Source organism: Diospyros lotus, chromosome 10, assembly GCF_014633365.1.
Source record: "Diospyros lotus cultivar Yz01 chromosome 10, ASM1463336v1, whole genome shotgun sequence".
Classification (NCBI taxonomy): Eukaryota; Viridiplantae; Streptophyta; class Magnoliopsida; order Ericales; family Ebenaceae; genus Diospyros; species Diospyros lotus.
The window spans coordinates 27,335,301-27,360,973 of NC_068347.1; the positions used below are offsets into that span (position 1 = coordinate 27,335,301).

Sequence of the window (25,673 nt, forward strand, 5' to 3'; positions counted from 1 at the left end):
TTAATTAGTCATAATTTTCAATATTCTAAGAAACTTGTGATCGATAATAAAATATAGGTTTTTTGAGACTTGATTCTATCGATCTTCATAAATTTTATGAGGTATTTTTTTTTTACAAAATTTTATTATAGCATCTATAATTACTTCTAGGTTAGGTAGACAACTTAATTAGCATATAAATATCCATAAGGATTAATTTATCAACTCCCTAAACACTATCATAAGAATCGGTTCAAATTTGAGCAGTCTGTTAGGATTCCTCCGCCGTAGGGTTTATTTAACTGATGAAAATATATTGTGTCATTTTCATATAAGAATTAAAAAATTATGCAAATACGTACAATTGTCCATTCCCTGTAATTTGGAAGGTGAAGTAATAACAAACAAAAGCAATGATAGTTAAATTACTACTTCATGGAAACTGGAAGGCCATCGTCCTGAAACTAATTAACTCTTATCTTTCTTTTCGTCTGCTTCTTCATTCATTGCCAATTCATATAACTACTGCATGGAAAACAGTAAAGAAATTAAGATCGAAAAACTTATAATTACAGCCATGCATGCAAATGCATGTCTCATCTTCCACTCTTACTCATTGATTCTGCAATAAAACCATACTCTCATAACTGCAGTCCCACCAGCTTCTCTCCACTGCATATATATAGGCATAAACTCGTCTTCTTCGTCATCATTCCTAGGTCTGCTCCTCTCTTTCGCTACAATTAAATCAATCATCACGTATCTACATTGCAATTGATGGCTCTCAATAAGGGAACCCTTTTCTTAGTTGCGATCATCATGTGTTTTGCGGCGAATAGCACTGCAGCAGCAGCAGCCAGAGACCTGCCGGTTCAGCCAGCAGCAGTACTAGGGTTCAACCTCACGGCGAGGCTGGAAACCGATGGAGGTTTGATGGGTTGTTGGAACGCGATGGCTGAGATAAAATCGTGCTCGAACGAGATTGTTCTCTTCTTCATAAATGGCGAAACCGATATAGGACCTGCTTGCTGCCAGGCCATCAGCATGATCACCCACCATTGCTGGCCGGCCATGCTAACTGCTCTTGGCTTCACTCTTGAGGAAGGCGACGTGCTGCGTGGCTACTGCGACGCTTCCTCCGGCCCCGCCCCTAGCCCCTCGGCCGCCTCCACCTCCACGGTGGTGGCGGTTTAGTCTGCTCTTTTTCCCATTAGTGTTGGGATAGCCATATGTATTTGGCCTGGTAATTTTCATTTTCAGGCATGCTATTAGTCTGAAACATTTTGGGTGAAATATATATATACATATATATGAAGATGGTTTAGTAACGATGATATACTTTTACAATTACAGAGATTGCATAGAACATACATATATATATGTTCGAAATCATCCTTATACATATAGCCATCAGGGCACTAACTAATCTTACTGAGGGTAATTAATTAATCTGAAAAATGTTATAAAAAAAAAATGATACGGACGAATCAGGGCCCTTTTAAAATGCTCGTTGTAGAATTTGAAATAAAAAATATTTAAAATTACATGTGGATTAGCTAGTAATTAGACAAAATCTTTAAAGTTTTCCCATTCATATATGGTCAATTGAAAAAATTTTCAAACCGTATAATCCATAGTGAATTAGCGTTTTTAAAATTTTAAATTCTTATTTTTTTGTTGTTTTTAATTTTTAGTTTTTTAAAATAGTAAAAATGTATTTATTTTCATATTTTTAAAATAAAAAAATATTATAAAAAATTCAAAATAATAAAGAGTTGTTTTAGTTATTTTTATCACAAACACATTTAAAACTTATAAAATATAAAAAATACTACAAATAAAAAAAATACGTTTTAAATAATTTTAAAATTGTCACTCAAAAAATAAAAAAAATAAATTTAAAACTCAAAAAGAATGTAAGAGACTCGCATGGGTCTAAGAAAATATGGACCGAACCGAACCTATTGGCAAGGGGGTTTAAGTGAAAATGAAGAATGCCCAGGGGGTGCAGACCTAATTAACCAAACAATAAAAGATAAAACCCAGCTAAACCCCTCGCAGCACCAACTGGTCATTTCTTGAAGTTTGCTTCTAAAATCTCCATCCATTTGTAAATTCCAAGAAGCTCGAAGGAGATGTACGCTACTGTAATTCAGCACAGGCCAACAACTCCATTTCAATTGTCTTCAAGAACACCATTTCTCAACCAAACTCATCCCAATCTCGTACTCCTCAGGCCGTTCTCACCGCTGCCTTCGAATTACAGACCGAGGGTTTATCGCCGCAAACGGCCCCTTTCCCGAGCGTTTGCCTCCGCCAATCCAAATGGCTCGGATGCGTTCTCCTGGCTGCGACTCTCCCAGTCGATTCGCCGCGGTTCGGAGCGGTTTTTGTCGAGATTCGGTGATTTCTTGAGGAAGGAAACGGGGTTTGATTTGGAAGAGGCTTATGTCAGGGTATCTGGATCTTTGGGTCCGATTCGGGACGCGGCAAAGAAAGGCGAGGCTGAGTTTAACCGGTTTAGGTTTGAGTTAGTTCCCGGGTTCATCGACTGGAATAAATGGGATCGGTGGAAGGTACTTTATTCTTGTTTATGGAAATCGCATTTCATCCTTCCGTTATGTAGAATTTGATTATGGTTTTCTTTATGTACTGACAATAGTACATAGCTCAAATTACATTTCGGATTTTGCTTGGAAGAAAGGAGAAAGAAAACAAGAATTTCCAAATTCCATCATTTGCCTGTAGCGTAGGATGGCAAAGAAAGGTAAAAAACTGCGCGCGCGCGCGAGAGAGAGAGTTTTGCTTATGGAAAAATTTAGAAGTAAAATTAATGAAAAGTTATGTTTCTTAACATTTTCATTCCCCCCTTGACCCCTTCCCTCTATTAGTTGCATAACATCATTTACACTAATAATTTCTGTTTCTCTTTCGTTTAAAATAAACAAGGAAAATTCCAGTCTTTATCATTTTACTTCATCGAACCAAACGGGGGAAATTAATTCCTCTCCTTATATTTTCTGTCTATTTCACTTGTCTGAAAAGAATTAAATCATACTTGAAAACTGAGAAGCCTATGGAAAAGATATTGAAGAAAGGGGAAATCTTGAAGAACATCTTATAACCACCAGGGTGGAAGCCCAGTTGAGTTGCCAGTGCTGGTGAGTTCGGGAGTATGGTTTTCAAGTCCCATGATCCGCAACACGCCTCCATTTAGATTCTATGTGGTCTCTTGCAATTTCCAGTTAGGTTTAAGGGTTAAATGGGTTAAGGACACTATCATTGAAGCTTAGCAGGTGGTATTTTTGGTTCTTTTGGATGGCCCCTCTGCAGCAGGAGCAGGTTATCTATTGTCAAACCACATTGCCGAGCCTAACCTCATACTTGGGGTGAGCGGCTAGGCCTGCACTTTCAGACTTACCCCTTTCGCTTAACAAACAGGAAAGAAAAAAAGAAAAACATCTCATAACTCATGGTCCTTTTGACACCAGGCTTAAGCTATTCTTTTCCCTTTTTACATAAAAAAAGTTAAAAGGATTTTTAGCTAGCATTTTTTGCCTTAAAAAATAAGCAAGTCCCTTGGTATGAAAAATTATAAAAAGCTTAGAAAGAACAAAAGACAAGAATTAATACTTCTTTAGTTGTAATGAAAAAAAATGATTTACAAAATACAATACTCATCTTATTTTAGGGTTATTATTATTATTTTTTAAAAAAATCATTATACTACAGAAATGACTGACAAAAAAACTAGTTTTTTCTTTTTAAATTACCTAAACTTGGTCATTGCTTTCTCCGCTCCCTTTCACAAAAAGAAAGTGGCGCCAAATGAACCCTCAATTTGGTATTTGATTTCCACGAAGCAGAGAATGGATAGTAATTCATTCAAATGTTAGAAAGGCAAGGTTTACAATCTCTCTCTATGTTTATTTCTATTATGTCTTTTTAGTTAATTTGAAAATGATCATACTCTGTCTTCGCCTTTCTATGTTATGATTTTCAAAGGATCAATTAACCAGGTCAAACAACTTGTAGTTCAATACTGTCCTTTTCTCTTTCCACAAAACAGTTCAACAGTGTGCAGGACTGGCTGAAGCCATTCAAGATACCATACAAAAATGATAGGATGACTTCATTTTCATGACAATATAGTTTTGTTTTTCTCAGGATGTCAAGAACTGGGATGCCAAAAGAATTGGTGCCTTGGTGCTCTATACTTTTGTTATGGTACTTTCTTGTCAAAGAGCATATATGGCTTTTCGAGCTCCAATTATAGATCGCCAAAGAAAAGAATTGACTGAAGCATACATGGAAGCATTGATTCCTGAACCAAGTCCCACTAATGTAAGGAAGTAAGTGCATTTCTATATGATTCATGTGAGCACAGTATGTAATCTTTGCTTTTAATTTATTAAAGTTTCTAAACTAAAACTCAAACCAAACAATTCCACAAATGAAACTCTATCTGTCACATCAGATTGCCTAACTCAAAGAAAAACCAGTGTCATGCAAAATAGAAACTGCTACACACTTTTCTTCCAGAAGGAAGAAACTGCATTTGGGGTTTCCACATTTTGACTAGAAACCACAGATGCATTTTCTAGCCAAAATTGATGGCTACAAATGGCAGATGTGGTTTGCAGTTTCCAGCCTTTTGTTTCTAGCTGTGAAACCACATATTTGGCTAGAAATGATAACTGTGGTTTCTAGACAAAAGTTGTATATCATAAGTGTGGTTTTTGCCTTGTGATTTTTGTCTTTTTTAGGAAGGAATGCACCCCTCACCTAAAGCAGTTGATAATCCCTTGATGAGCCTTTGGCTTATTGAATTTTTTGCCACTAACTTGGCATGTCTTGATATTTAATTTGGTTGCACAAATCAAATTCTGAAGGTGGTTGTATAATCTCTTCAAACATCAACGATCATTTCTCTCTTCTACCACACTTAATCTCATAAGAAATTATCATTGTAACACAACATGTCCTCACAAAAAGTTCTAGCTGAAGGTGACTTATGGGTCATGAAATCAAGTAATATACTCAGACCTCCTTTGTAGGCTATTGATGTGGGATTGGGTCTTGGCAAACTTCCCTCCTTTCAATACTTAAGTGTCCTCACCAAGTTAAAATCCAATATTCCAATCTGGCCAAAGTCAATCGTAAAACATTTTCCTGGCTGCATCCATGCAGTAGTGGGCTTGGGTTGGCTAGCTTGGCTTTGTTACCACTATTGTAACACCATAGGCTTTTACTCAAAAGTGCTAGCTGAAGGTGACTTCTGGGTTCATAGGAACAAGTAATATACCCAAGACCTCCCTGTAGACTGATGTGGGAGTGGGTTGTGACTTGTGACAATCATAGATGTTATTAATAGGCCTTATAAAAAATTGTGTCTTTGTCTTTGTTCATAGCGCTTATGGGTCTTACAACCATAATCATTAGTCATTGCCAGCTGTAAAATACAGTTGGTTATCATCACAAGATAATGGTTACTCTTTTTCTGTGTACAAAGTCGATTAAGACTTGTGTCTGACTAAGTTAGCTGGGGTTAGTGCCTAGTGGGCTTTAGATCCAGCTAGATGATTGCAAAGGCTATCTCTATGATGATCAGGCTGGTTTTACGGTTTTTGAGGAGTCGTGCAATAAAATGAATAGTAGAAGAAGAAGGATAAAAAAGGGTAAGGTATGAAAAGTGCTACTAAATTCATATTTCATTGCCATAGCATCCCAAAAAGGCAACTTTCACAGGGTCATGACAAAGTGGTTGGAATATAGTTGTGAACATAAGTAAGAAGACTCTGATATCTTCCTGGAATATAATTGATACCGTGTATAGGAATTTAGGTTTATCCCTTACCATAGTCATACTGGATTCAAATTAGATATCTAGTTCCAAGGTGAGCCATCCAACATGAATTAAGTATAGTATGAGAATTGATGATTGGATGTTGGAATATATTGTCACGGCCCTAGGTTTTCCTAGGGTTTAGAATGGGATTTAGAGGAAATTGAGGAAGAAAGAACAGAAGCGAGGGGGAAAACAGAGCAGAAAGAGGGAGAAAATGAGAAGAAACAGGGGAAGGTTCAGACAACAGAGAGGGAGAGAAGAATTGAGAGGGAAAACAGATTTGGTTTCATTCAATCATTAGCTGCTTGCTCTCTATTCTGCAGCCTATTTATAGGCTGTTATATCCATACAGTTATTAACAACTTAACAACTACAGTTTTTGACAAACTAACACTGAAGTACACGCTACCCAGCCTAAGGTACAACTAAGGGAAAATACAAACAAAAGAACAATTGCTACTAATTCCCTTGGGGTCATGACATAGATTTTTAGCATTTAACAGTTCATGATTTCTTTCTTCCTTATATATAGGTTTAAAAAGAGCATGTGGAGGAAGACAACACCCAAAGGCCTAAAACTGAAGAAGTTCATTGAGGGCCCTGGTGGAGCACTTATTCGTGATAGTTCTTTTGTTGGGGAAGATGCATGGGATGATGACCCTGACTCTTCTCAGGACAATGTCAGAGGAATTATAGAAAATGACATGAAATTGAACACAAAGGAAAAGAAGGCCCTAAAGGAGGATTTGGGAATTTCAGGTTAGTTGGTATGTATGTGTGGTTGCTTTTTTAAAGTTGTAGTGTAAAGTGATCTCCTTTTTTTTTTTATTTTTTCTGTATTACTTTATTATCATTCTTCTTCACATGTCTGCTAGAATGTTTGTATCAGTGGTTTTGCATGGGTGCACCCACTTTTCTTTCACAAAAATATAAAGAAGATGATAGTAATTCCTTTTTGGTGATTAGTGGGAAAAGTTTGACAATGGTTAGTGTTGGAATTTTACTTGTCTTCCTTCTCTGTAATGATAACTTTACATTGTTGTTGTCTAGAGAGTGTTTGCCCCTGGCTTTAGATGCAATCTTCAGGACCAGGGAATTGACTACATGATAGCTTTCTTCGGGAAGAGAGATGGGCTAGTGCAAAGAGGAAGCTTTACTATCTGCTCTTTTTATGAGACTCTTTGTGACAAAGGGAGACTTGACTTCACTTGGACAGCGGTTTGGGCCTTTTAGCAATTAATTGTTCCTCCTAATGGGACCCCTTTTTGTGTGACAACTTCCCTCAATGCTATTCTTTCTTCTAACAATCATAGGCATGTAATCCTGGATTGGTGCTTTATATGCAAAAGTAATGCCTTTTACTCCATTGACTTAAGGCCTGGGAGGTGTGGAGTTTTGTTTATTCTTTGTGGGTGTTCAATGTGTAATTCTGGTTCAACTCCTTGAACTTTTTGCTTTCTTGAATGCCAGTTTGCTTATTTGTTGGGTGTTTATTCTTTGGTGAGATTGTGGACCACCGTTTACTCCATTGTCTTACGTTCTGGGAGGTGGAGACTTTTGTTTATTCTTTGTTGGGTATTAAATGGGTAATGCTGGTTTGCTTCTTGAATTTTGTGCATTCTTGGAGCTGAAGCTGCCTGCAGTCTAACCAACATACAGTTTGGGTTTCTTTTCCTTCCCTATTGAGGTGTATATGGCATGAAAGGAATATGAGAGTTTTAAAGGTGCTCTCAGAGTCCCTTCTGGTTTGATGGTCCAGATTCTATCTTTCCTTTTTTTTGTTGTTGAATACAAACTCTTCCTTTTTATTATCCTTGTTTGTGCAGTTCATGGATGATATTTTGACACCTAGTTGTGGATAGTGTGAATTTTAGTTCTATATCATTTATTTTATAATAGGATTGCCCGTTATTTGATGCTTTTATATGCGTGTTTCTTATATAAAAAAAGTATGAGAAAATAATTATTGTAGCCTTTTAAACATAAGAAAGTAAGAAATCTCATCATCAAGTTCTGTGTCAGCCAAAATTCTGATTCATTGCTATTTCAAAACCACAGGTCAGCTAATTCAACAGATTAAACTGAATCAGTTGTGCTACTGAACCTGGACAAACACTATGCAACAAAAGTTGTATTGCTCTGAAAATTATGTCATTGGTGACAAGCTTTGGGCAGATGAGACAAAAATGTGCATCAGGGGCTGGGGGGGGGGGGGGTGTAAATAAGTAATTTTATCCTTGGCAGATGGGAGAAAAAGTTTTGGTGGATGAGACTGAATACTAAATCTGAGGCACTGACAAATAATGACTTGTTTCATTTTGGTCTCCAAATATTTTCTACTATTTGGACTTCCAAATAGGTTACATTCAATCTTTTGCAGGTCTTGCAAATCTAATCTTTTCGCAGCACATCTCTATATGAAAAACCATAACAAATATCTGAAAATAGATATGTGCAATGTAAACCTGACTTGTTTTCCAAAAAGAAAGGTGGGGGGGGGGGGGGGGGGGGGGGGGATGAGAAACAGGGTAATTTGATGTTTATATCATTATATGTACTTCCGAAATGTTCTATTGTTATGTATTGAGTCATCTGATGGGACCATGCCCATTATTCTCATTTTTAACACAGTGGTTATTAAGTTATTATGCCTGCTTACAACCTTACCATGTTCCTTTGGCAGTTGAAAATCAAGAAAGTGGCGGAACATGGCGAGAGAGGCTCCAAACATGGAAAGAAATTCTTAGGAAGGAGAAATTGTCAGAACAATTAGATTCATTAAATGCCAAATATGTTGTCGAATTTGACATGAAGGAGGTTGAGAACAGTCTTCGTAAAGAAGTGGTGGAAAAGGCCACAAACACTCAAGGAACCAGTGCACTGTGGATTTCTAAGAGATGGTGGCGTTACCGTCCAAAGCTTCCGTACACCTACTTTCTTCAAAAACTCGATTCATCTGAGGTTAAGATTTTTTTTTTATTGTATTATCATTTTTTATTTCTTCATAATAACACTTATTTGTGACAGCCTTGAGTTATAGTCCTTTGGTGTTCAAGGGTATTTCTTGAATTCACCTTATGTATGCTTATGCAATCTTAAAAGAAGGTGCATTGGTTTACAGCCAAATTATTTTCCTTTAGGGCCTCTTTATCCCCTTGGGGAACTCATTAATGTGCATTTAATGTGCTTTATTTTCAGCATCCAAACACTACCATTGATTGGTAGAATGTTTCGAAATACGATGTATTTATTACCAACCAATAGGAGTGTTTGATGCTAAAAACAAAGTGCATTAAATGCTTCTTAAGGGAACCCGTTAGCAAGACCCTTAGCAAGACCCTTATATAAAGTAGATGATAGCATAATTACAGTAACCATGATTGTTCTGATGCCTAAATTGAAAGCACTGTCAAAACTATTATAATGCTCTGCTTGCTGATCACTGGTAGAGAAAAGGATACTTGATTCAAGTGCTCCAATTGAAAGACCTGATATTACTGAAATATTATATTCGATAACATTTGTGGAGGCAGTTCTTAGTTACATGAATTTGTGGGCAGGTTGCTGCTGTAGTATTTACAGAGGACCTAAAACGACTGTTTGTAACAATGAAAGAAGGCTTTCCTTTGGAATATGTTGTAAGTCTGTCATTCTTTTAGTCTGGCCTTTGTTGTCATTTTTACTTTTAAACTGCTTGATTTATGTTTGAATATGTAGGTTGATATTCCACTTGATCCTTACCTGTTTGAGACCATCTCAAATTCTGGAGTTGAAGTAGATCTCCTTCAGAGGCGGCAAATTCATTACTTTCTAAAAGTTGTAATTGCATTACTGCCTGGGATACTGATTCTGTGGCTTATAAGGGAGTCTTTGATGCTTTTGCATATTACCTCCAAGCGTTTTCTGTATAAAAAATATAATCAACTATTTGATATGGCTTATGCGGAGAACTTTATCCTGGTAATATTTTTATTCTAAAAATTGTTTTCGTTCTTTTTTCTTGCTTATTCATCTCACTGTGTTACATTAACCATTCAGCCAGTGGGGGAAGTGGATGAAACAAAATCCATGTACAAAGAAGTTGTATTAGGTGGTGATGTCTGGGATCTTCTGGATGAGTTAATGATTTACATGAGAAACCCTATGCAGTACTATGAAAAAGACGTAAAGTTTGTTAGGGTAAGCCATTCAAAATGTTGAAGGATTTGAGAAGTTTAGCCATGCATATTTGTAGTTCAGTTTTCCATCTAATTGTCCTGTTTATGTGGATTACAGGGTGTTCTGCTGTCTGGTCCTCCAGGAACCGGCAAAACACTTTTTGCGCGTACTCTTGCAAAGGAAAGTGGGATGCCTTTTGTTTTTGCTTCTGGTGCAGAGTTTACAGATAGCGAAAAAAGTGGCGCTGCACGAATTAATGAAATGTTTTCAATAGCAAGGAGGAATGTAAGGGTCTTCCCGTCATTCAATACGTTATCACTGTGTTATACTAAACAAGATATTGGTTCTTATTTCAAATTTCTAGTCATTATTGCTTCTTAGATACTTTAAACATTTCTGGTGCAAAGGGGCCACTCTATTGTTTTCCCTACTTGAGTTACTTTTACATGTTCCATTGGTAGGATCATTTTCTAATTAAATTTAAAATATGTCTGGTACAATACTTCCATATATTTTGCTACATTCACTACTCATCCAAGAAGGAATTAATTATAATATATTACAATATCATAGTAAATAATATAATATCATAATAATATTATTAATAACATATTATTGTTAATATTGTAATAATAATAATATCATGAAATTAAAAGGCTTCAACTCACCTCGAACTTATCAAAACCAGGAGGTTGAGGTTGAGACCTTAAACTCACCTCAACTGAGTTTGAGTTGAAGAAATTGGGGTTGCACCAAACACCTAAGTTACTGAGTTTGGCTTCAAACTCAAACACAAACAAGGCCTGAATAACTTTGAAGTAATAAAATAAGACTACTGATGTTGGGAATTGCGTGTGTTTGGGGGGGGGGGGGGGGGGGGGGGGGTTAGGGATATAGGTTATTTGATTTGATGATTCATGAAGGAAAATAAACTAAATTGTACTCTGACTTGCATGTAGAAAGTTTTTGTGAAGAGAGTTCTTTGAAACAGAAAATTTGTGAAACTGATGCTGGAGTTTGATAAAATTTTCAGCCAATATATTTTGAGACGTGGCTTCGCTGTTTTCACTTGTGTTGCCTTCCACTTTTGGTGATTTAAATTTCCAAGCACAAAACCATGTATGCTGCATGAACTCCTAAAACTACCATTACTTCCACATTTTGGCCTTCCTTTTAGGCTTTGCAGCCTATTATGTCTAATAGGGTTTCCAGTCAAATGGCATATAAGCATTAAGATGCAGTTGCTCTGATTCAATCCAAAAAGAGCCTCATGCACACTTTCATTCGTGTCCTATGATTGTTTCACTCTTGTCAGAGAAGTTGGAATGCTTCTGCTTATCTTACTCATCTCACTGTCTTGGTGTGTTGACAACTATTGCGGCATCTCCATGATGGGATCGCTCGTTTTTCGCCTTTTTTTGATTCCTTGTCACAAAAGTACTCATATTCAAATAAATTAAGGACTAAACTCAATAATGCTCATATTTTCACACAGGCTCCTTGTTTTGTTTTTGTGGATGAAATTGATGCTATTGCTGGGAGACATGCGAGAAAGGATCCACGGAGAAGAGCAACATTTGAGGCACTAATTGCACAGCTTGATGGAGAGTTAGTATCTGTCTTATCCTATGCTTGCACTGCCTGCCCTTTTGCAAAACTTGGGTTTGGGTTTGTCACTCTGTAAAGTCAACTGATATTTAAGGATGCTTTCTGGAAAACTGAGGTTCCATATAAAAATAACCAGTGGGTGAGAATGATTAACATGTTTCTGACTTTGCACATGCAACACTACCCATTAAGTTCCCTTATGTTATCAAATTGTTAAGATAGCATTTGTTGCAACAATCCTGTTACAAAAAGGCTGCCTTCTGTGGTGCATCAGGTGCACTCCAAACATTCTTTAAGGGTATGGTCTCCATTGGCTCCACCACTCATTCTCAATTTGTTCTCTCAATACTTTAAACAGATCTTGATTCTGAAATGCAAATATAGCTTTTAATAAATAAACCCAGTTATACTCTCTCTGCAAAGTCTATCCTATACTATTTTTGGAAGTCATTTATTCCTATAATTTTGTCACTTCATTTAAGAAGAGGATTTGAAGTTCTGCTAATGAACCTTGAGTTGCAACTTTTTTGTGTTGCTTATCTAGTTTGTCGTTAAATAATTGGACAATTACTATAAATTTGGATATCTTGGTGCAGTCCATGTTATTCTTTTAGTAAATCAAACCATAATTTTTTGGAAGTGCCTGACAGCATATGAATCAGAAAATTTAAAGTCATGTAGTGCAATCATAATTTATAATTAGATAAATCAGATTCTTTTGAGGGCACGTAGAGCTCTGTTCTCTGTTTGAAGTGATGCATTCTTGCTTTCCTCTTTTCGGTGCTGACCGGCTAATTCCTTTCCCATGCCCCCCCCTTCATAAGTTTTTTCAGAACATATATATACGTGCGCGCGCGCGCGCTAATGTATGTTAGGTTGTTGCTAAATTCTGTTGTACAGGGTTTGGCCTTTTATTGGCTGTCTTAGTGCTATTTCACTCATCAAAAGGATCCATATATCTTCTAGTTGGCTAGTGGTAGATAAAAAAACATAGGCATATTTTTGTTAGGTAAAAGGGTATGAAGGAACTGAAGGCCAACTTCTTGTCTCATTTTACTGTGACTTAACCCTGGCCCATCCTGGTCATCCTTAATTCCCTGTTAGGGACTATCCTTGGTAGTATTTTGAGTCCCCCTACTGAACGTATGGACTGTAGGCTGTGGAACCTTTGAAGTAATAATAGGGCTCAGCATGACTTGAACCCATAACTTGGACTTCTAAGGTGATGTATTAAGCCCTAACTACTAAGCTACCACATCGTAAATATGGGCATATTTCATATTTCCAGTCATGATATTACGGATCAATAGTTTTATAGGTGCCATTTAGTTACATTGCAAAATGATACCTTGGTGATAAGGAAAGAACACAATGATGTTTTCTAGTGCTCTCTTTTTGCAAGTGTTAATAGTGTATGTTACAAACACAGGGTTGTGTAAGGGAACCATGAACTGCGTGTCCCTTGTTATGTTTTAGCTGTTTTTGATGAATAGCTTCCAGGTTCAATTTCTACATTTGGAACTGTGTAAATAGTTTTGTATTGAACAAAGATTCCATGTTCACATTTTGTACCGATGCATCTTGTTTGTTGTGCCTTTTTCTTCTTCATTTAACTTTTTGAACTTATTGTTTTAGTTCTGTTTGTTTTTATTTTGGCTCACCTTCCTTCCCCCCAAAGAAGGTTATTGAAATTCTATTTGTTTGCATATGTAGGAGAGAAAAAACTGGGGTTGATCGGTTTTCACTGAGACAAGCTGTGATATTCATCTGTGCTACTAACAGGCCAGATGAACTTGACCTAGAATTTGTTCGTCCTGGCCGTATTGATCGTCGTTTATACATTGGTTTACCAGATGCAAAGCAGCGGGTGCAAATTTTTGGCGTACATAGTGCAGGAAAGCAGCTTGCTGAAGATGTTGACTTTGAACAGGTAAATGCTCAGCGTGTCGCATTATTTTATGTGTATCTGTAAATTAGTTTACTTTTCCATCTTCATTATGCTTGTCTATTTATATGTATCACAACTTCTAACTTTATTAGCCTAAATTCTAATGAATAAATAAAATTTTTGTCAATGCAAATTGTACTATTTGGTCAACTTGATCTTTGGTAAGGCAAGTGGCTTTTTCCTCTATCTCTCTCTCTCTCTTAATTATCTTGAATCATAAAATATGAAATTTTGTATGTCATGTTTACCCAAATGTAGGGTATATCCATCAGTGAAACTTGTCCATTTTTCTTTTGATTGATTTGTTTGTTCATGACAGTGAGAATATTTACTCCACTTATTTTTCTTATTTTCTCTGTGGTCTTGTGCAAGTTTAATTTGTTCTTTATTTGTCGGCCACTTCCATAAAGCTAGTGGTTCAGCTTAGTTCTCAAAGTTGGATTTCATGCAATTCTGTAGACTTTCTAATACCTATATTGGAATGAAAAGACTGTCAATGGAGTGTATAATGACGTGAGATTAGTTGATTGCTCATTAGGATTCTTAGATGAACGCATTGGCAAGCTAATGTGCAGTTTGAGAATGGAAACAACACAGGATATAATATAACTATAATGAATTTGTGATTGGCAGAGGTCTGTGAGCCAAATTGGTTTTATTTTAATCTTTTGAAGGTAAGATAACAAAAATCCAATTCAACTGTGGTGAAAATTTGTATTCATACTTGTCCATTATATTTGTGAAAGCCTGAATACAAAAATCAGATAACTGAATACAAGAATCATGTCTTCTAATTATCATTTTATGAAAAATACTGTGGTTTTAGATTGGGTAGCAACTCACCTAACCCTACAATGTGCTCATGGAGATAGGAAATCTAATATGAAAACTTATTGTAGCTTAGAAGATAAATCTTTTTTGATAGTAACTCTTGTTAAAAGGCAACTGAAAATGACGTGCCCTCCAGGCTTGACAAAAAATTTGGGTCATTAAAGTCAACTGGCTGGAATTTTGTTTAGTGCTCAGTTTTTACATGATGTACTAACATTTGTGATGTTTAATCTATATATATTTTTTCATCTATTGCTGGCTAAATTTTAATTGTTCAATTTTATTTTTTGTTCTTTTCCATTTCTTACCCAAAAAAGAAAAATAATCTTGCAGCTTGTTTTCCGGACTGTTGGTTATTCTGGAGCAGATATTAGGAATCTCGTGAATGAAGCAGGAATAATGTCTGTAAGTAGTTCTTTGCACTTTTGTCCTAACAAAATATTTTATTTTTCTTTATTTTCTGTTGAGTAGGACTCTGAGCTATGCCTATATCTGACTACAGAGAACTCATAAAACTGAAGATTTATTATTTTCTACCTATTCAAAGATTTATTATAATCCTGTGAATGGAAGATGGATGGATGAGAAAAACTGGTATTTGGAAGTATTTCTGTCTTAACATTTAAGTTTTGACAAGTGATGAATCCAATCTAGCAAAACAGCAATAAAAATACATTTTATCTTGCCTATCAGTTTACCTCTTTTGTGTAGATTTATGCATGTCCTATTGTACTGTGATCTATTATGGTGCATTAATTGGGAAAGTCTATGATCTACACTTTTTAATACCTTTATTTCCTTCCATTGCTTGTGCCCATGCTTTATTGTTGAGCTTCTGATCTGTAACTTATGGATGGGTTTGATAGGTAGGATATTTTTTTTTTCAGGCAATGTGACTTTTATAGAACAGGCATCAATGTGAGGCTATGGCTTATCTTTAGGAAATTTAGAACTGAAGATATGCTTGAACTTAAAAACAGTTTTCTGACAAGATGCGATTGTGTTAGAGATCAGGCTAGGTTGTCTAACTTTAGCCATAATATACTATAAGGTTCCACCTTCAACATATCACAAATGAGGCCAAGCAAATGCAACATTTCTTTGTTAAGATGCTGATTCAGATTGCGCCCACGTCTGGATGTGTAGACTATAGTTAACCTGCCTTTATTAGGGTCCGGTAAGTTCTTTTCTTGGCAGTATTAACAGCATTGTGTTGCAAAAAGGTATCTTGTGTTACAACATTTTTGGGTCTACGAAGGGTGATGAAGGGAAGGGAGGGAAAGAGTTGTCCATTAAATTGAAACCAAGGAGAAGAATTTTTCTTCAGTTAATCTCTACATTGCCAACTGTTGAGTGCTACCCAATTTTTTGCCTTATGAGTAACTCCTGTAACAAATATTACTTCATCTAAGCTCCCAATCTATTCATGAGTGCCCCCCCCCCCCCCCCCCTTTTTCTTGTCAGTTTGCTTGTCTCTCACTGCGTGTCCATAGTAGTCCAAATTTACTAGTTATTGCCTCATAAATGAACCTGCATACATGGTGCAGGTGCACCTCTGTCATATCCTACTCTTCTTTTGATTCTTATGGACCCCTTCTGGAAGTGCTTCTGTAATTTGGATGTTTTTTAACTTTGTTGCTTAGACATCTTAGATCTCTCTTGTACTCTGTGATGTACATGTTTTACATTTCCCCTTTTCTTAAGACGTTGATCTTTCATTCAAGGTGGAGTGTGGTTTCCTAGATGCAAAAGGAAATAAACATGTGCTTATATTTTTATATTAGCATTTATCATTCTCGATTTATTTTCCTGTATAACCCGTGCACTTAAAGATCAATAATATTAGCAATGCATAATTCATGCCCAAGTATTTAAGAGGTTTGATTTATTTGTTTGTTTTTAGGTGCGGAAGGGACATTCTAAAATCTACCAGCAAGATATCATTGATGTGTTAGACAAACAACTGCTTGAGGGCATGGGCGTACTCCTCACTGAGGAAGAGCAACAGAAATGTGAACAAAGTGTAAGCATCTTCATAAGAATTATTATTTAAATTGCAGTTTTTTTTACATGAGTGTAACCATTGGATTTATGTTCTGATATAATAGATATCTTTCGAAAAGAAGAGACTTCTAGCAGTACATGAGGCTGGCCATATACTGCTGGCACACTTGTTCCCAAGATTCGATTGGCATGCATTTTCTCAGCTACTTCCTGGTGGCAAGGTACAACTTTTGGTGATAGTTCTGGTTATTAGACGAATGCGGTTGAAATTTGTCTTAGGACTTGGCTTGGCTCCTTTCAAATTTGGGCAGGAAACTGCAGTGTCTGTATTTTACCCAAGAGAAGATATGGTAGACCAAGGTTACACAACCTTTGGCTACCTGAAAATGCAAATGGTTGTAGCTCATGGTGGGCGTTGTGCTGAACTTCTTGTCTTTGGTGAAGACATAACTGATGGTGGAAAGGATGATCTAGAAAAAATAACAAAGGTAAGTGTTTAAGGTTGTACTATTGAGATTATTGTATCTCTTGCACTCGAGAATCAATGCATATCTGAATCTTGTCAACATCTCCTATCCGTAACTGATCTTGTCAACATCTTTTCTGTCCTCTGGCATTTTGGTTTGTTTATTTATGAAGTAACATGTCAAATATGTCTTCTTGCTCTCCTACTGGATTCTCATTTTCTCAAGGCTATATAACATGTCAAATACGGCTGTCAGTAGCCATTTCTAGTCAATAGCTATATAATACTATTTTTTAATTGATATCTTCAAGTGCTCAAACACATCTTGTAAGGTATTATTGCCGTTTAATTAATAAACAAAAGCTACCTGCAATTATAGCTGCTTCCTACCACCATCACCCGCTGGCTTAGCACACCTGAATTAGGAACTTTAGAATGTTGTGAATTCTGAGATCTTGTTCCCACTTTTATTTCAAGTTTAGCTAGGATTAGGATGATAAGTTTTTTTTTTATTATTTTAACTTTAATGTGAATTCCAAGTTTGGTAGGGTTCTATGAGTTTATAAATATCTAATAAGTGCATGAATTATTTAGATTTCGATTATTGATATCTGGGTACACAACATTGGTGATTGATATTTTCTCTCTATTGAACTCTTCCCTTGGTAGCATTAGCAACAATGAGGTTGCTCATTTGTCACTGGGAGGTTACTAGTTCAAGTTGTGGTAATGGTCCTTTTGCATAAAAGCAAAGGTAAGGCTGTGTACAAAAAGGACCCTCCCCCAACCTCACAAACTGGGGAGCCTTGTGCACTGGGGATGCCCTTTGTTCCTTCTCCTCTTCCCATTCTTTCCTCCTGATTTTCTTCTCCTGCTGTTCTCCCTTTTTCTCTGTTCTTCTATTTTCTTTCCTTCATCAACACCTCTTGCCTATAGTCATCACTGGGCGCCCATACTAACCTCCCAGTGCACTCCCTCTCCCCCCCCCCCCCCCCCCCCCCCCCCCCCCCCCCCCCCCCCCCCTCCCTCCCTCTTTCTCTCCCTCCAAATGTATTGGACTAAGCAAAAATCAGCATTTGAATTTTGGAAATACTAACTTTTTTTTCCAACTTCTTAAATAATTTACAGTCAATCTTTGCCCATATGGGGGCCTCCAAGTTGAGCAGTACATCAAAGGATGTCTGTGTTGTTCAACTCTAACTTGAGTTCATATTTGCAAGCCTGTTTTCTCTAGTCTCACTAAGAATGTTAAGTCATTCTAGTGCCCCTTGGTTGTCATCACATGTTCAATTAATTTGTTGGCTAACTTACTATTTGACAATTATACCTGACTGGTGTTGTGTAAGTTCATGCTTGGAGTGCATCTATGTGCAGATACTTTGTATGTGCCTTCATCCTTCACCATAAAGTTCCAAAGGCAGCATTCTACTATTGAATAAACCAATCTTGTTTACTACTCATTAATAAGGCATGTGTTTGTTCAGAGAAGTAATTTTTAACTAAGTCAATTACTTGTTTTTAGATGAATGCCTGACTATGGTCATATAAGTTCATAATTTGCATGTCATTTATCTGCAGATACCATGTGTGCACCTTTTATCCTTCACCACAAAGTAGCAAGGCTGCATCTTGCTACTCAATAAACCAATCTTATTTAATTGACTTTTTCCCGTTATTAAATCATGCACATCTGTTTTTAAAACAGTTACTTGTTTTTCTTGTTTTACAAAAGAATTGGTTAAATGGATGTTACTGGTAAGAAGGGGATATCTTAGCAGACGAGGTCTCTGGAAAAAATTAGACCCAACAAACTACTCTCTATTAAGTGTTATAATGGAATCTCAGATACACTGCACAGACCATCTAGTATTTTGAAAGACTTTTATTCATTTTCAAATATTATCCTTTCTATCATAACATTGGAAGTTTTGGTGTTGCAAACTGCAACTTGTCGCTCAATTTGTCTATCCAGATTGCTAGAGAAATGGTGATAAGCCCTAGAAATGCAAGGTTAGGGCTTACTGCATTGACAAAAAGAGTTGGACTGGTGGATCGACCAGATAGTCCTGATGGTGAGCTGATTAAGTACAAGGTATTCTTCTGTTTAACAACAGTTTATTGTTTTTCCATTACTTATCTTGTATATTTCAGTTGATGTGATTATCAACTAACATTCTTTCATGTTGTTGTTGATGATTTTAGTGGGACGACCCTCAAGTGATTCCAGCAGAGATGACACTTGAAGTTTCTGAGCTATTTACTCGAGAATTGACAAGGGTAACTAAAAAAGTTTAGTTATTATGCATAATTCTAAAAAATATCAAGACTTCAATAGGTAGGTTTACTAGATATATATGATCTCTCTGACAATCTAACCAATGATATGTGTTTCATGTTTTATAAGTTTACAATACTATTAATGTGTACTGGTATTGTATGTATTCTATTGAAATGAACAGAGAATGTGGTTGTTGCTCAGTTTTCACGTGTACAAATACTTCCATGCTTTAGTATGATGTGTATTAATAGCTGTATGTAAATATTTTGACAACATTAATTGCACAGCAAGTTGAGGGGGGAGGGGGGAAGGAAAAAAATGTTGCTATGATTATATTTTTCATTCAATGACACGATAGCATACAATTTTGTAGTGAAAAATTCATCACCTTGTGCATATTTATCTTCTGCTGAGATACATCTATATGAAGTTGTCGTGTCATTGATGCACACCCCTTTCTCAAGTGGATGCTTGTTATATGCCTGGCTGACTGTTTTCACAAGGCAGGACCTGTACTCATATACATTTTTTATGCTTCTTTGTTCAAAGAATATGTAATCATATCTGATTTTGGTGGCAGTACATTGACGAGGCGGAAGAACTTGCAATAAAAGGTCTGATGGATAACAGGCACATACTAGATATGATTGCAAAAGAACTGGTGGAAAAGTCAAGGATAACCGGATTGGTATTTGATACATCTATTCTCATTCCCTCTTATTGTGATGCAGATTTGGGTCAATTTTCCATTTTGGATCATAAAATCATAGATCTTGACCAGTTAAAGATTCCTGATTCTAGTCTCAGTATAGTTTTCCACTATTGATCAATTTCCCATCAACTTGAATAATTCCCCCCTCCATTTCATTACTCTACTTTGTCCTTGCTGGCTTCAGTGATCCTATATTCCCCCCCACTCCCCACCCCACCAACTGGAATTTGCATGACTAATGGAAGCCTCTTGATGCTTATTATTCATTTAGCTTTACTCATGTCTATGTAGAGAAATGATGGATGTTATTATTTGTTTATTAAAATGCAACTTGAAAACGTACCATGACATGTGGCATCATTTCTAAGAATTAAGTGCAATTGGTTTGTGTGCCAATATCTTGGGAACTCATGATGCAGTAACCCTAGCAAACCCGGAGAAAAGTGTAGAAACTTTATAGATAATGTTTAATTTATTATTATTATTATTTATTTATTTATTTATTTTTATTATTATTTTTTTTTTTTGGGGGGGGGGGGGGGGGGTTGTGGAGTGAGTGCAGCGAGGGAATGGCTAATGATTCTCTTATGCTGAATGGTAAAGGAAAAGCAGGTAAGGTTGCTTTCTTGCTTGAAATAGAAATGGAGAAATGAACTTAGTGAGGTGCTTTCTTGCTTGAAATAGAAATGGAGAAATGAACTTAGTGAGGTGATAAGAGCAACTAATTAAAATTCAAAAACACTACTATTCTAAATGAAGCAAGATGTCTGCACCTGAATGGATATTTTCTGCATCACACCATGTGCTATGTAGCATGTGGAGTCCATTCTGCTATACAGTACTGGTGCCAAATGAAGCCTGTATTCATTGGTCTGACCCGTGGCATGAGTGCATTAATTGCCTACATTGGTTGCCACTCATCCTCCTGTAACCTCAGACTCTCTTTATTTTGGCTCCAGGCATCAGCTCAATTCAGATACTTAATTACCCAGGCTTTACCATCAAAATCCTCCTTCCAAGCATGACATTCTTATGAAAGGACAGTCAGAGATATCTCTGATGATCTCTAGGCCCTTGGCTGCATAGGTTTGGGGGCAAGATAAGGGGAATCACTGGGGTATCAATCTATGGGGCCTTAGCAACTCCATGAACACAATTATAACTTTCTTTTTGAAGAACTGGAACCTTTTAGTCTTGACAATCTCTGAGAAAGGAGATTCACCTGAAAATTGGCAGGAATGTTGCCCCTTTTATGCCTCATCTAGGGTGAAAACCCCGCTGCATCCAGTTGTCTCTGCAGGGTTTGAAGGCAGGCTTCAGCAGCCATGACAATTTCAGCATCAACCATGCCTTATCCTCTTGTCAGGCCAATGACAATCAACCAGCTATTATTCCCCGTCTCCAATTGTTGACCTTCCTATAAGAGAGAAGATGCTTTATTGGTGTGCACGGTCTAGTTTGGAAGAATTTTGAAACCAAACCATATACTATGGTTTGAAGAAATTCCAAACCAAACCAAACCATTTTAGTGGTGAAACCAATTCATAAAATTGCAGTTTGGTTTGGTTCAAACCATGGTTTAAATAATATAGGAGTTATATATATATTTTTATAAACTTATTTTACAGTTAGCAGCAACTGTTACACTTTTTGAACTCTGCATATATAACATTAAACACAGCAAGCAGGAATCATTCTTAGAAGACAGCCACTTCACTTAAGATTTAAAACTCTCCTGAGCAAAATATAAACTGAAACACCTAACACTTATTCTTCAAAGCTGAAACTATCCAGTTGGGAACAAAACAAGAAATAAAATAAGATAAAACAGTTAACAAAAAGAAAACTTTTAAGATTTATTGTTTTTTATTTTTTACTTTATGTGCCGCACTGTGCTGCTTTACTCGTTTACCTTATTTTTCTCTCTTTATTTAGTTTAGAATTTTAGCTTTTATATAATATGTAATATGTAATATAATATGGTTTAGGTTTTTTGGTTTATGGTTTTTTGTTTCACAAACCTAAACCAACATCCAAACCTGGTAAACCTCAAACCGAACAAAACTCACTGGTCCGGTTTGATTTAACTGTTTGAACCAAATTATGCCCCCCCCTAATTGTAATAACTCTTCAAGGCAAGCTCTGAGGACTTTGCAACCCCCCCACCCCCCACCCCGCAAAAAAAGGAGGCTCTCTCTGGCCTTAACTCTCTCCCTATCACATCTGGTAGTCTTGCATCGTATCAGCCTGAAGTTTTCTCCAAGAGGTCCCTCCATTTATGATTATAATTACTTTTTTATAACAACACATCTACACATGAAACACTGCAAAGCGCAGTGGCCAAATGCTATGCAAAATGATCAAACAAGAGGATTGAAAAGCCTGCACCGAAGGGAGTATCATTTACAAACTGAAAAAAGAGTTACCAAGAGGTTGTCCCATCATTGGCATATTTATCCTTAAATGCTCAAGCATGCTAAGTTCTCAGACACGGCTAGAAACCCTGTTGTAAGGACTAAAGTTTTTGACTTTACTGGACTTGTAGAGTTTTTCATTTCAGGTAGGTATGGAGCTGTATGTGTGATATTTGCAGCATTTGTGTTTCCATGATTGGGCAAAATTAATTAGAAAGCATTTGGGTATTTTGGAACAACAAAACTTATATTCCCAATGGCCTTAAATTTTGAGGAACCTTTTCCTTGAAGGAATCTTACCAGTATGAGTTGAAGGTATGGGAAAGAACATAAATATTAAGACCTGATATTATTATATTAGAGAGAGAGGTATGCCAGTTTTGCTATTCGAAATGGAATACATACTTTGCTATTCTGCCACTAATGCTTCAGCTTGAGCCATATAACTCTTTATGTAAGCATTTGACCATTTAGCATTTGAATTGGTGTAGAAATTTGTCCGTATCAAATAATCACATATATAGTTTGTGATTATTTGTCAAAAGCTGGTATTATTGCCGTTTATTATGATGCAAGCTTTTTGCTTATGTTAATCTATTACTTGGTATGTTGTGTTTTGCTGAAACATGGTGTCATTATCTTTTGTTAATTGTCATCTTTATAATCATGTATTCTATTTCTTTTTGTAGGAAGTTGAAGAGAGAATGAGAGGACTTTCTCCAATTATTTTTGAAGATTTTGTTAAACCATTCCAGATAAACTTGGAAGAGGTACTTTTCTGTTCCTCCTAAATTTTCTTTTTATTATATATGTTGATTAAACTAATGACAATGGAAAGGCTGAGCTTTTATGTGGTAAAAAAATCTTGGCAGAATATATAGAAAGTAATTGCCAAATAACAGCAATTTCCTTAATATTAATATTCTGCAAAAGTATGACCCATTTGAAATAAGCGTCAATCTTAACTGGTTTTTCTTTAAACAGCATAATCTGCCTTCATGTATAGGTCATTTTAGTCAACTGGTAGATAGTGAAGCAAAAAGGATCCAATTTCTCCCATCCTTAACTGTGTCCTCATGTTTGTTATGTTTTTCTTTTTTCTTCTTACATTTCTACAACAAATCAAGGCTTTATCCCACTATGTGGGGTCGGCCTCCTTACATTTCTGCTTTGAAATTTTTATTTCTTCCCCTATTTTTTTAAAAAAAAATTGTCTCAGCTAAAATTAATCTTAGTTTCTCTCTGCATGAGACATCTTAATGCAGTTTGGAATAACACATGACACTTGATAACTTAGCACACTTTAATATTCCATAACTAATTTTTCCTCAAATATAATATATACAATAATGCAAAAATTGTTTTAAGGATGCTATGAAACGTTCAGTTGCTGAACTGTCATGTACCAATTTACTTTGGGATCATTGTCAAGATAGGTAGCACCTAGGAGCACAAACATGTGACATGGACATGAAATGTAAGTCAGCTTGTATATGTCTTGTGCAAGTTCATTTTCTTGAGAATCCAATGATCCACTTGCCCATGTGATCCCATAGAAGACCATGGGCACTGTTTTGTCAAGCCCTGATCATGAACCTACAAAAATCCTCTTCTGCTCAGAAACAAAATGTTTCAAATGTTCCTGCAAATTCTTGCTCCCGTTGCACCATTTGTATCTATATACGTCAGGATCCCTATTCATGGATCTCTTGGTTCAAGAAATAAAAATAAGAGGATCAAACCATTTCTTTTGAATCCTTATGAATTTTGAAAAATACAATCAGCTCATGGCAGGCAGAGGCACACACAAAGCATGTAACTTTTATACTTTGAATTATCTGCTTTCTTTCGTTGGTGCTCTATTTGGTCAAGTATGGTTCTCCCTAGAAGGCCATTTGGAGATTAGGATGCATCTTGGATAGCCTTTTTTTTTTAAAGCCTTTATAGCATCCTTTAGTGCCATTCTAACTAATAACGATTTGTGTAAGAGGGGTTGGTGAAACTGTCCATCACTTGCTTCTTCATTGTCCAATGACTTGGGAGGTGTGAAATCTTTTATGGTTGACTTTTGGTATAGAACAAGTCATGCCAACTGCTCAGTTGGGTTACCCTGACCAGGAGAGAGACACAAGCTGGAGTTGTCGTTCCTTTGTTGTGATGTGTTTGTGGCAGAAATATTAGGCTGAAGGTGTAGAGCATTCAATTCATGGTAGTCTTCTTCTTGAAGGTTGAGGGAACCACTCTTGATTCATGCTCTTCAAAGAAGCTGCTTCTGCTAGGAAACTTACAAAAAATAATAGGAGTACCAAGTTACCAACCATAACTTTCTTCTCCTCACCTTTGATTTTGGATCACAGTCAAGGTGTAACCTTTTTTCTTGAATTCTTTCAGGAGGGACCCTTGCCTCACAATGACCGTTTGCGTTACCAACCACTTGATGTTTATCCTGCGCCATTGCACAGATGCTGAAGCGCCCAATGCATTCATACTTATGAGTGAGATAGTTGTAGCTTGCTAGTTCAGGAAGGATGAGTGCTGCTTCTGCTGGCAGCCAAGCAAGGCAATTCAATCACATACGCCAAGCAAGGCAATTCAATCACATACGAGCTACATAGTTGATGATAATTAGCAAATGAGCTCAAGGGCGGCTAATGAGGCGATATTCCAACAAGACATTTTGAGGCGAAATTTTGTTGTCATTTCCCTGTAAAAGGATCTGCGAATGTAATATGTAGAGCAATTATGCAGGTAATGTTTTCACCTCTGCTATTGTTTTCTCATCTCTGTTGTATTATTGTTGATGAAATGAAATAATGTTATTCCATTTTGCCATGAAGATGGATGGAATAACGGCCTGAATGTTAGTGAATTTTTAGTTATTTGAAATCAGTTCATGTGCCACCGAGTGCTATTTTGTTCATCCCCTTTAACGGGGTGAACGTAATCCTGTCAGTGGGGTTAAAAAAATAACCCTTTAACTGAAAAAAAATTTGCAAAACTGTTTCAAAAAAAATTAATTATGTTTAAAAAAAAATTTATTTTCAGAATTTAACTGAAAATGTGATAGGATCAAAATTGGATAGATTAGAACTTATAAAAAAGTGACAGATTTATAAAAATAATTGACAGGGTTAAAACTGAGTCAAAATTAAAAAGTGATTGTTTTCGACTATTAATTTGTTTGAGTAGTTCAAAACGATTTTTTTCAAAAAAAATGATTAAAAATAATTTTTTTAAAACATGATTATTTTATTAACCCCCATTGATGGGAGTTACGTTCATCTTGTTAAAGGAGGTGAACAAAATTGCACTCATGTGCCACCCACCCGCCGTACAAAGAGAAAAATTGTCTGGTTTTGATTTCACATCAAGTCAAAACTGTCATTTAGACCATCTCCTTGCCTATTTCTCTCAAGAATATATGCAC

The 25,673-nt window shown here is 36.4% G+C and overlaps 2 protein-coding genes across 2 annotated transcripts; both read left to right on the forward strand.

Moving 5' to 3' along the window:
• The first annotated feature begins 756 nt into the window (after positions 1 to 756).
• On the forward strand, positions 757 to 1,173 carry LOC127811210 (egg cell-secreted protein 1.4-like). Its single transcript, XM_052350918.1, has one exon. The coding sequence runs from the start codon at positions 757 to 759 to the stop codon at positions 1,171 to 1,173; it is 417 nt and encodes a 138-aa protein (XP_052206878.1).
• Positions 1,174 to 2,026: 853 nt separating this feature from the next.
• On the forward strand, positions 2,027 to 25,070 carry LOC127811419 (ATP-dependent zinc metalloprotease FTSH 12, chloroplastic). Its single transcript, XM_052351277.1, has 19 exons — positions 2,027 to 2,555; positions 4,147 to 4,331; positions 6,360 to 6,586; positions 8,511 to 8,788; positions 9,388 to 9,465; positions 9,545 to 9,787; positions 9,866 to 10,006; positions 10,103 to 10,270; positions 11,481 to 11,593; positions 13,307 to 13,523; positions 14,706 to 14,777; positions 16,276 to 16,395; positions 16,481 to 16,597; positions 16,688 to 16,864; positions 18,815 to 18,934; positions 19,045 to 19,119; positions 19,701 to 19,808; positions 22,936 to 23,016; positions 24,638 to 25,070. Exons 1-19 carry the CDS (start codon positions 2,115 to 2,117, stop codon positions 24,713 to 24,715), a joined length of 3,039 nt encoding a protein of 1,012 aa, XP_052207237.1. The 5' UTR covers positions 2,027 to 2,114; the 3' UTR covers positions 24,716 to 25,070.
• Positions 25,071 to 25,673: the final 603 nt, after the last annotated feature.